General features: G+C 36.8%; 1 protein-coding gene across 1 annotated transcript in view; it reads left to right on the top strand.

The window, feature by feature from the left end:
• SASS6 (SAS-6 centriolar assembly protein) overlaps positions 1 to 12,281 on the top strand; it is a 59,793-nt gene that overhangs the window by 5,033 nt on the left and 42,479 nt on the right. Inside the window, exons 2-6 of the mRNA XM_007449607.1 lie at positions 845 to 905; positions 2,622 to 2,701; positions 3,108 to 3,212; positions 5,925 to 6,096; positions 6,995 to 7,060. Coding sequence (XP_007449669.1) covers positions 845 to 905; positions 2,622 to 2,701; positions 3,108 to 3,212; positions 5,925 to 6,096; positions 6,995 to 7,060 — 484 coding nt within the window. The remainder of the gene's footprint in view (positions 1 to 844; positions 906 to 2,621; positions 2,702 to 3,107; positions 3,213 to 5,924; positions 6,097 to 6,994; positions 7,061 to 12,281) is intronic.

Here is a 12,281-nt window from a genome sequence, read left to right as displayed (position 1 = left end):
AGGGAAAGACCATTGTTATTTAATTCTAGCAGAATAGTTTGAGAAGCACTTGGGCAGAGATGTTTTTCACCATTTCCCCTTTGTTTCCTGAATTATTTAAACATTTTTGCTCAGTTTAATTAATCTTTATGAGCACCTTTATTTATATGCCTCTGTTCAATACTGGGTTTTCTAAGATGCAGTATAGAATGTGTAACACTATGGTTTTTTCCCTTTAGGGTTTATATTTACTCTGGGATTAGATAGATAATGAACTTGTTGACAATACTTCTGTGGATATATTGCATAGAGAGTCTATTGATCAGATGTAGTTTGTGAATCTGAAAAAAATTTTTTTTGTGTATGCATAAGGGAAGCGAACATGTTTTCTTATTTCCTTTGTTGTACACATTAAAGTATTTTAATATTATTCACACTAAAATTTTCAAATGAAATCTCTCATAAATCAATTTGGTCATTTCAGGTGGTATTTTTTAATGTGAAAAATTGTTACAAAACTGATGGTTTTTCTTAAAGTAGATGTTATTTGAGAATCAGGCCAGTAAGGTTGTATACCAGGCTAACAGTAGGCATTCCACATCATTTATCTCATTTAATCCTCACGACAACCTCTTTTTACAGGAGAGAAAAATTTATCCTCAGGTTAAAAACCTGATTGCTTACTTGTAGAAAAATAGGAACTTAAACTTCAAATCCAGCGTGCTTTCCAAACATCTGTTCATAAGTTAGGGACAACCTGTGGAGCATCTTGTGGCTTAAGATGGAAAATGTTAGCTATACAAATGGTAGTAATAATTCATTTCATGTGAATGTTTCTGATAGTTGGGCATATCTTTTCATACAGGAGAGTGAGTATTAGACTGAGCATTGAACTACAATCAGTTTCTAATCCAGTTCACAGAAAGGTTGGTATTTATTTCTTTTGAAATAAATATTTTTCTTTTTTTGAGATATGGTAATTCTGTACATTATAATTATTTTTGTTCTTTAAGAATGTGAGATCTCTTGTTATATCATCTTGCTTTTTAATTTTGGGCCATTTTATAACTTGCAGATCTGGGGTGGTAGAATCTACTAAGACAACAACTGAGAGATTATTATATCATATATTTCTAAAGCATGCAAGAATTGGGGATTGGGACAACAGTCTCCTTAGGTTTGCCCCATTGCACTTTTTTTTGGCCACCCCTTGTGGTTTGCCGGATCTTAGTTCCCGGACCAGGGATCGAACCCCACCAGGGATCAAACCTGTGCCTGTGCCCCTTGCAGTGGAAGCTCAGAGTCCCAACCACTGGACCTCCAGGGAATTCCCCCATTACACTTTTTTAAGTTGCTAGAATATATATTTCTACCCTGTAGAATTGGCGTTTCATGTAAGTGTGAGAACAGAATGAATTGAAGCACTGCAGGGAGATAGTTTTGAATCTTTTTGCCTTTTGAAGAGAGGTGTTTAGAGCACCTCTTAAATCAGTCTAATCTGATTTAAAAGTATGAGTCATTAACAGAAATGAGTATATAGAATGGAGGGCTAAGAAATACATCTGTTTTCTCTGTGTCATAGCTTTCCCTGTACATATTCAAGGATCTAATGGTGTTAGTAGCAGCTTCAGTTTTCTATAGCATCTTGGGGTGGATTTCAAGAAATACTTAAATAGAAGCTGCTTTAAGAACAGTGCCTTCTGAAGCAGAGCAAACACCTAGGTTGCTAATTTTCCAGGGTAGAGATTATATATTATACTCTTACATGTTATTCCTATGCCTGCTGTACCTCTTCATTTTCCAGCTCTACTCATAAAAGTGGTTTAGATTTTTCTAGGACCCTAGTGGTTCCTCAGTAGCCACAAGTAGATTTTATTTCTAAGTAGAAACTTAATCTTAACCTCTGTTAGCCCATCATCTTGCTAGTCCTGTTTTCCTTGTGCCAGTGTGCTCTGAAATACATAATTTCTTTGCACTTTTCTGTCAGCTTTAGCTGCTGTGATAAAATGGTCTTTATGAAAGGTATTCACTTCATTTGAAACTGAAAACAGATGGGGTTCCACATCAGTGGCCACTTAGAGTGGGAGAGAATAGGCTCTTAGGAAGAAGCCCTGGCAGCCTGTCACCTGATACCCCTGTCCTCTGCCTGAGACAAATGTTCCTTTCTTATCTAGGGTGGATGATTGTTTGTCGTTTCTGCTGATGTATTTACCACTTTGGAAATACCAGACAATTAACTTGAGGGAAACTGAAAATATAATTGATTATGATATGATCAGTGGTAAAGAATACTTTTGTTATGGTATCATATGCAGCAAGGGCTGGGTCTAAACTTTCTTAAGCCTCTGATAGAATGATATATTCTTCAACTTTCAACTCCTAGTATTTAATTAGCTTTTATAGACCCCTTTCCTTCCCACCTTCTACCCCATGTGGCTCTCAAGGAGCAGAATATTTACCCCTATTTAAGATGCTAAAGTCTCCAAAGACCAATGAAAACCCAGCAGCACCAGAAGACAGAGCTGTCTGAACTATAACAGTGATATGTTGATAATACTAGATGATTTCACTTCCAAGAAGGAAGAAATTACTCTAAAAGCCAAATCTACTGAAAACATTAAAAATAACAATCTTTCTTTTAGGATTTAGTTATCCGTCTGACTGATGATACTGATCCATTTTTTCTGTATAACCTTGTTATATCAGAGGAAGATTTTCAGAGGTAACTGTATTTATTTTTCTGGTCTTTGATCTAGGAATAAGTAAATTTTTAAGTTTTATGAATGTATCGGTACTATCCTCGTTGAAACACATACCTATTAGAAACATTTAGGCATTTTGGGAACACTGGACTATGTATACTGTAATTATTCAGGCTGTTTTTGAAAATAAATGTTTGATAGATTATTAGTGTTTTGCTTAACAGCTCAGAAGTTTGAAGCTTTAGCTAGATTTATTGACCTTTTCCCTCCCATTGAATAAACTCTATAAAAATCAAAGTTCCCTAGCTTAATTCTTGATTATAATGTGTGTTCAGTAAATAAAAGAATAGTCTTTCAGGATGTTATTTGTAATTAAATACAGTAATTAAAATTCTAAAAAAATTTCTTTTCCTGTCTTCTGTATAGTTTAAAATTCCAGCAAGGTCTTCTGATAGACTTCTCAGCTTTCCCACAAAAATTCATAGATCTCCTTCAGCAGTGTACTCAAGAACATGCCAAAGAAATTCCAAGGTAAGTCTCAAGAGAGCACTATATCATTAAATTTCCCTAAAGACAGACTCTTCTTTGTAAGACAAGTTGATGGCAAAATATTCTATATAAGTACCTCTGTCTATTTTCAAAGCTGTGGTGAGAGGTTCATAAATCTCAAATTTATAAGATCAGAAATATTTGCCCCTTAATTTTCATGTTTTGGCAAAGCCATTAAAGTTACCTGAAATATTTAACAGCATCAAATATATATTTTTTCCAAAGGTTATATTCCATTTATAGTTATTATAAAATATTGGCTATGTTCCCTGGGTTGTGCAATATATCCTTGTAGCTTATTTATTTTATACATAGCAGTTTGTACCTCTTAATCCTCTACCACTATATTGCACCTCCCAGCTTCCCTCTACCTACTGGTAACCACTAGTTTGTTCTCCATATCTGTGTCTGTTTCTTTCTTGTTATATTCACTAGTTTGTTGTATTTTTTAGATTCCTCATATAAGTGATAGCATACAGTATTTGTCTTTCCTGACTTATTTCACTTAGCATAATACCCTCTAGTTCTATCCATGTTGTTGTAAATGACAAATTTCATTCTTTTTTGTACTCTATTTTGTATATATACCACATCTTCTTGATCCATTCATCTGTTGATGGACACTTAGGTTGCTTCCGTATCTTGGCAATTGTAAATAATGCTGCTATGAACATTGGGGTATGTGTATCTTTTAGAATTAGTGTTTTTGTTTGATTTGGATATGTACCCAGGAATGGAATTGCTGGGTCATAAGGTAGGTCTGTTTTTAGTTTTTTGAGACACCTCCCTACTGTTTTCCACAGTGGCTGCACTAATTTACACTCCCACCAACAGTATAGGAGGGTTCCCTGTTCTCCACATGCTCGTCAACATTCGTTATTTGTGTTCTTTTTGATGATAGCCATTCTGACAGGTGTGAGGTAATATCTCATTGTGGTTTTGATTTGCATTTACCTGATGATTAGCCATGTTGAGCATCTTTTCATGTTCTTGTTGGCCATCGGTATGTCTTTGAAAAAATGTCTGTTCAGGTCTTCTGCCCATTTTTTTGTCAGGTTGTTTGTTTTTTTGATATTAAGTTATATAAGCTGTTTATGTATTTTGGATATTAGCCCTTCATTGGTCATAACATTTGCAAATATTTTCTCCCATTCAATGGGTTGTCTTTTTGTTTTGTTGATAGTTTTCTTATGTTGTGCAAAAGCTTTTTAAATTTAATTAGGTCCCATTTGTTTATTTTTGCTTTTATTTCCTTTTAGGAGATAGATCTAAAAAATATTTCTACAATTTATGTCAGAAAGTGTTCTGCCTGTGTTCTCTTCTAGGAGTTTTATGGTTTCCGGCCTTACATTTAGGTCTTTAATCCATTCTGAGTTTTATTTTTTTATGTGGTGTTAGAGAATTTTCTGTTTTGTTCTTTTACCTGTAGCTGTCCAGTTTTTCCAGCACTACTTATTGAAGAGACTGTCTTTCCCCATTGTATATTCTTGCCTCCTTTGTTGTAGATTAATTAACCATAAGCGTGTAGGTTTATTTCTGAGCTCTCTGTTCTGTTCCATTGATCTATGTGTCTGTTTTGGTGCCAGTACTACTGTCTTGACTACTGTAGCTTTGTAGTATGGTCTGAAGTCAGGAAGTATGATTCCTCCAGCTGTGTTCTTCTTTCTCAGGATTCTTTTGCCTATTCAGGGTCTTCTGTGTTTCCATATAAATTAAAAAATTTTTTTGTTCTGGTTCTGTGAAAAATGCCCTTGGTATTTGGATAGGGATTGCATTGAATCTGAAGATTGCCTTGGGTAGTATGGTCATTATAACAGTATTGATTCTTTCAGTCCATGAACATGGTATATCTTTCCATCTGTTTGTATCGTCTGCAATTTCTTTCATCAGTATCTTGTCTTACAGTTTTCTGAATACAGGTCTTTTATCTCTTTAGGTAGGTTTATTCCTAGAAATTTTATTCCTTTTGGTGCAATTGTAAATGAGATTGTTTCCTTAGTTTCTCTTTTTGATAGTTTTGTTGCTAGAGTTCAAGTATATGTTTTTGTAATGAACTTGGAAAAAGGGAAGAAGAAGATTTTGTGTGCATGTATATCTGTATTTGTTTAGTGTAACACCTGATCCTTTCCTTGTAAAGCTCCCAAACCTTTTATGTATAAATTTCATCAATTGATGATTCTTGTTTGAATTAATTAGCAACTATAAAATTATGCTTTTCCAATTCTATCATTCTTCTTATATTTATTAGATATAATTCTTCTATAAAGAAGAATCCTTTATCAATTAGAGCTATTTGATTACTCTGAAAATTCATACAGGAAAGGATAAATGCTCAATTCTTACTTTTAAATTGTCAGTTTTCAGAGTAAGGAGTTGTTACTCTAGTTACTTTTGTGGTTTCAATGGGTTTTTGATTTGTTTTTGTTTTTAGTGTTTTGTTTTCTTGTCATCTGTTTCTCATTGTGAACTTGTGGACATTTATATATTCATTGTTTTCAATCAATAGATAAATCTCTATTTTACTGTTTACACTAATCAGTTTTATCGTTGGGAGTCCTTTCATATTGGCTCCTGTGATTTCAGTATGCTCCCTTTTCTGATCCTTTTAATCATTGATGATCCAATAGAGCTCATGATTCAATGGGAGAGTTTCACTGTCTCATAAATGTGTTATGTGACACTTTGTTTTCAAAGGTTTTTGCTACAGTTAGTCTCTCCAGAAGCTATTTTGGATAACTCACCTGCTTTTTTAAATGTGGTAGAGACAAATCCTTTTAAGCATCTTACACACCTTTCATTAAAACTGTTACCTGGAAATGATGTGGAAATAAAGAAGTTTCTAGCAGACTGTTTGAAATGTAGCAAGGTAAGATTTAAATTTAAGTTAATCTTTTAAATAAGTCCCAGAGCTCTCTGATAAACCACTGAAAACCTATATTGCTATTAGATTTTGTTTTCTGAATAAAGTTCTTTTAAAGATGTACAGGAAATTTTTTTTTTTTTTTTTTTTTTTTTTTTTGCGGTACGCGGACCTCTCACTGTTGTGGCCTCTCCCATTGTGGAGCACAGGCTCCGGACGCACAGACTCGGCGGCCATGGCTTACAGGCCCAGCCGCTCCGCAGCATGTGGGATCTTCCCGGACCGGGGCACGAACCCGTGTCCCCTGCATCGGCAGGCAGACTCTCAACCACTGCGCCACCAGGGAAGGCCCCAGGAAATTTTTATAGCATGTACTGACTTTATTGTTTTAGTTAAGGTACAGCAGGATAGAACTGGACCAGGAATTGAGAAACTGAGGTCCCAGGATTTTTACTGATTTTCTGTGACCTTGAGCAGCCACTTAAACTCTTGGTGTCTTGGTTTCATCAGCTGGTAGATATATATGGAAATATGTACCCTCTCTAGGCTGTCTTAAATGAGATAAAATATATGGAAGTGTCTTGAAAATTAGAAAGTGCTCTATAACTATATAAGGTATGTAGCACAAGGAAACAACATTGGGATGCCTTGTAAGAGTTTTCAGACAGTCTTTTTAGTCAAATACTATGGATCAGTGCATCTCAAGATTTAAGGGTTAGGCAAATCTTCTAGGGATCTTGCTCTTGCAGATTCTAACTCAGAAGGTTTGAGGTGGAGCCTGAGATTCTGTATTTCTGACAAACTCCCAGGGTGGTACTCATGCTTACTTTGCTGCACTTTGAGTAGCACAGCTACAGATGATTAAATTAAATTGTAAGCTGCATAATTTTATTTTTATAAATAGGAAGAAAAATTATCATTGACACAATCACTAGATGATGTTACCAGGCAACTGAATTTCACACAAAAGGTAATTCATATTTCATTTTGTCTTTGTAAGTCATCCAAACATAGGTTCTGAATTGCTTCTTGAATCAAATCTAGGCTTTTGTGTATTTTTTTTCAAAGCACACTGCAATTGAATTCCCCCTTCTTTTTGCCACCCTTCCCCTACCAGTTGTCTTTTTTTTTTTTCAAACAACCACCATTTATTTATTTTTTTCACGTATATTTTTATTTATTTATTTATTTATTTATTTTTAACATCTTTATTGGGGTATAATTGCTTTACAATGGTGTGTTAGTTTCTGCTTTATAACAGAGTGAGTCAGTTATACATATATATATGTTCCCATATCTCTTCCCTCTTTGTCTCCCTCCCTCATCAGAGGTTGTTGGGAAGGTTGTTAAAACCCAAATTTGCAACTGGAATGCTTGCTGAAAGCACCTGGTTACCTCAGCAGTCAATATAAATTACAGAGGCTTTCGTCCTTATCCCCTCCTGGGGCACGTGGAGCACAGCCCTAAGGGAACTCCTATTACTCTTTTTTCCAGTGCTCCAGGAGACGTGCACATCTGTTGTTGACACATGTGGAACCTCAGCTCTCCCACCACCTCTCACACTGTTGATGTGATCATGATATTTTCAAACCTAAGGAAGGACCTCCAGGCAGAAGGAAGACACACCTGACACAATTAAAACCAAAACAGTTGGCACACTGGGATACAGATGAGGAATTTACTGCCTTTCTCTGTACACTCCGAGCTGCTGGATGTTAGTGAAGGGTTAAGCTAAGGACAAAATTAAAGAATTGTATCTGTTTTCTTATTACATGAAGAGGTTGCATCACTTGGTTTTTCCTTAAAATCTCTGACCATAAAATTGTGACCCTTTCCTAATTTACCTGGGCTACTTCAAGTTTACTTTGGGGAACTCCTTTCCACAGACAGATTGACATTGCCTTTTAGGATCTTGCAATGCATGCTGGTTAAGAATCTTAGCCTGGGAACCACCCGGACCTGGGTCTGATACTTGACTCACCGCCTACTTACTAGCTGGGTGACCTCAGGCAAGTAGCTTCCCCTCGGCAAGCCCATCTCCTTATCTGTAAAGCAGGTAGGACACCCCACTGCCAGCCTGGGAGTATTCTTGTGAGGATTCAGAGAGACCTTGGTATCAAGTCTTCCTCTCGGTGACCGACGCATAGTTAAGTACTCAATAGTTTCTTTGTTTTTACCATTGTAATTGTTTTACAAAAGAGAGTCGAACAGATAAAATGCACAAGCTGACCTGTAACATAATTGAAAAACTTAAGGCAATGCACATGTATTTTGGCAGTTTAGAATGTGATAACTGGACAAACGTTTCTTCCTTGTTGAGTGCTCAGCAAAGTCTGCATACTGTGCTATTAGAAATGCCTGTTATAAGGGGAACAGACCTCCACCAGGTTCATAGTATCATTTGAATTTGAAGGCATTCCTTTCTCACAAAAGGAATTGCCATTTGAAAGGACAAGTCCCTATGAGGAGTAGAACAGACAGCAGAAGGTCTTGGCTTTTAGCTGCCTGAGCCATCTCAAATAATTCATCCAGTCTTCTTGACCTCTGCTTCAACCTCTCTGTCCAGGAAAGCAACAGGTATATTGCATGCAAGGAGGTTACTGATTCCTTCAAGTTTGATTTTGGGGTCAGATAGAACTAGCTTCAAATTCTAGCTGCACAGCATGCAAGCTGTGTGGCTAATGATTTTGAGCCCTAGTTTATGCCTCTGGGAGGAGATTAATGGGGTACCTTCCTGATAGGTTTGCTGGGAGGATTAAAAGAGAGCAAATTGCCCAAGCTTTGCAAATGGCAGCTAATAAAATAATGAAAACTTTTTGCTTTCAGAACTCTATCTTAAATTGAGGACTCCAAAGAGCTTCTGTGACTATTATTAATTTTTAATTAAAAGTAAGTTAAAATTTATTTTATTACTATGAGAAACAAAATGAGAAACTTTAAAAATATTTGTGTATTAATTTAAAAATCACAGCAAACTCTTAATATGCTAACATAAAAATACATTTTTAATAAAAAGTAACTTTTTTTAAAAAAAGGAACAAAAGAGAAGACTTCATTAGTTTTTTTTTTTCAAGTCCCTTTAATGTCTTAGTAGGAAGGAGTGGAATTCTCATATCTGCTTCCACTAAAATCTGTTGCAGTATCACACATTACTTAGCTTCTGGAAAACTCCACTTTACACCCTAGATGGAATGAAAGCAGAGAAAAGCAAATAATACCTTGGCATTATAAAAATAGTTTTGACCTCATGGACTCCCTGAAAGGGACTCAGGGACCCCCCACTCTTTGAAAACAACCGACTTGGGACAACTGTCTTTCAAACTCTCAAACTGTAGATGATCCAAAGGCTTATGTAGAAAAAGAATGTTACAATGCATAAGAGAAAGAGAAACATCAAGGCCAAGAATATAGAATATCTGAGTCCCACTGAAGAATTTACTTTTAGAAATAAGCTTGTACTCAAGTACGGGGCAGGAGAACAGCAGGAGCCCGAACATATTTACAGAATCAGGCAAGTATCAGGCAAATATATTCTCCAAACAGACTGGACAAACTTGTGATGCCAGTAATCCAGACATCACAGATCACTGCTTCTATGTCTCTTTCTCCGTTCTCCACCACTCCACACCAGCACTGCAGGAAAATACCCATTTGCTCTCTGGATTATCGAATGTTGTAGTTATACCCCACCAGGGCATGGTGACTCAAACCCAGAAAAACTCATGGGTTTTTCAAACACACAGACCTGGGTTCAAAGGCTCGAATTGCCACTTAAGAGCTATGTAGTCTTGGAAAAGTTACTTAAATTTACTGAATCTCATGTATATGATGGGGATTGTGATGGACTAAAAATGACCATATTCTCTGCAACTCCTCCCATCAAAAGTGTGGAATGCAATGGAATACTACTCAGCCATAAAAAAGAAACCTTACCATTTGCAATAACATGGATGAATCTAGAGGGCATTATACTAAATAAGTCAGACAAAGACAAATACCACATGTGATCTCACTTATATGCAGAATCTAAAAAACTAAACAAAATGAAAACAGACTCATAGATACAGAGAATAAATGGATGGCTGCCAGAGGGGAGGGTGGGTGAAATAGCTGAAGAGGATTAAGAGGTATAAACCTCCAGTTATAAAATAAATAAGCCTGAGGATGGAATGTATAGCACAATAATGGTCAATAATACTGTCATAACTTTGTATGTGGACAGATGGTTACTAGATTTCTCGTGTGATCATTTCATAATGTATGCAAGTCAAATCTCTATGTAGTACACATGAAACTAACATAATATTGTATGTCCACTATCTTTCAATAAGATTTTTTTTAATTAATTAAATTTATTTAACACACATAGAGCTAATTCAAGTAATCTCCTTCTTGAGTGAGCTTTGGAGTTTTTGTCTTCAAGGAATTTGCCCATTTCAAGAAAGTAATCAAATTTTTTAGCAAAGTTGTTTATTATATTCTCTTAATCCTTCTAATGATGTAGATCTCTAGTGATATTTTTTCACTCCTTACACATAATGTATATATTCTACCTTTTTTTTGAATTTTTGAATTTTATTTATTTTTTTATACAGCAAATTCTTATTACTTATTCATTTTATACATATTAGTGTATATACGTCAGTCCCAATCTCCCAATTCATCAATAATGAATCTTTCAATAAGATTTTTTGAAAGTTGAAGTCTATTTTCTCATGTCTTGAATTGGGCTGGCGCTGAGTCTGCATCACTCTATGTGGTCGAAGCGGCAATACTTAACTTTTGAGCATGGTTTCAAGAGGCCCTGCAGCTTCCACACTTACCCTGTGGAACCCTGAGGCCCCCGTGCTGTGATGAAAGATTCCATGGAGGAAGAGGGCCAGCCATCTCTGGTGAGGCCCCAGACATCTTATCCCATCCAGCCTCAGCCAAGCAGCCATATGGAGAGTTCCGGTGAAAACAGCAGAACCACCACCCATTCAGCCCACAGAACTGTGAGAAATGATCATTCTGTTTTAGGCTACTAAATAGATGGGTAGTTTCTAGGGTGACCAATTTGTCCCAGTTTGCCTGGGACTTGCCCACTTTTAGCTGCCAGTCCCACATCCCAAGAAACCCCTCAGCCCTAGTTGGTCACCTATTTGTAGCACAATTGCAAATACCTTACACAGGAATAAGAGCGTTCAACTCAGTGTTTGAGAGAATTAAGTGAAATGATGAGGTAAAGGCAAAATATAGACAGAGCCCATAAAATGAAAGGTTTTGTTTTTCTTTTCAATTTATAAAATAACTTTATAATAATTTATAATTACTCTATCTTTAATAAAATAATATTTCCATAGCTAATTAAAATTTGATCTTTTATCTTTGTCTATAACTGAACTTCTCATTCAGGGCCCTAATTGCTTTTTTTCTTTTTTTAAATTAGTTTATTTATTTTTGGCTGCGTTGGGTCTTCGTTGCTGCACGCGGCTTTCTCTAGTTGCGGCGAGCGGCGGCTACTCTTCGTTGCTATGCGCGGGCTTCTCATTGTGGTGGCTTCTCTTGTTGCGGAGCACGGGCTCTAGGCACGTGGGCTACAGTAGTTGGGGCACATGGGCTCAGTAATTCTGGCTCGCAGGCTCTAGAGCTCAGGCTCAGTAGCTGTGGCGCACGGGCTTAGCTGCTCTGCGGCATGTGGGATCTTCCCGGACCAGGGCTCGAACCCGTGTCCCCTGCATTGGCAGGCGGATTCTGAACCACTGCACCACCAGGGAAGTCCCGGGACCTAATTGCTTTAAATATACCAGAGAGCATTCTCTGCTGGAGAATGCTGCATTTTCAGCTAAGCACGAAGGTAGCAGGCCCCTGGGAAATTATGAACCAAAAAGAGAAAGAAAACATTGGACTTAGCTAAATTCAAACTGGCTGTGAGTTCTCAAAAGAGTATCACTGTTGAAGATGGAAAACACTTAATATTATGTCATTCTGGGTGGGTCTAGAACAGGACCTTTTTTTGGACAATATTTTTCCCCAGGGGCATGTCTAGTGAAAACATAATCCACGGAGATGATCTGCAGATAAGGTCAATGCCATGTGCCCACAAAAAGGCAGAATCTCGGGGGCCTACTGGTTAAGAGAGTTGAAACCTTTGAAACTCTATTTTAGAGCTTTCCTTAGGAAGAAAAGTGGGAGGCTGGGGTGGTGGTGGG

This window comes from Lipotes vexillifer, unplaced genomic scaffold, assembly GCF_000442215.2.
Source record: "Lipotes vexillifer unplaced genomic scaffold, Lipotes_vexillifer_v1.1 scaffold445, whole genome shotgun sequence".
In the NCBI taxonomy this organism is placed as follows: domain Eukaryota; kingdom Metazoa; phylum Chordata; class Mammalia; order Artiodactyla; family Lipotidae; genus Lipotes; species Lipotes vexillifer.
This window is presented reverse-complemented; position numbering and strand designations above follow the sequence as displayed.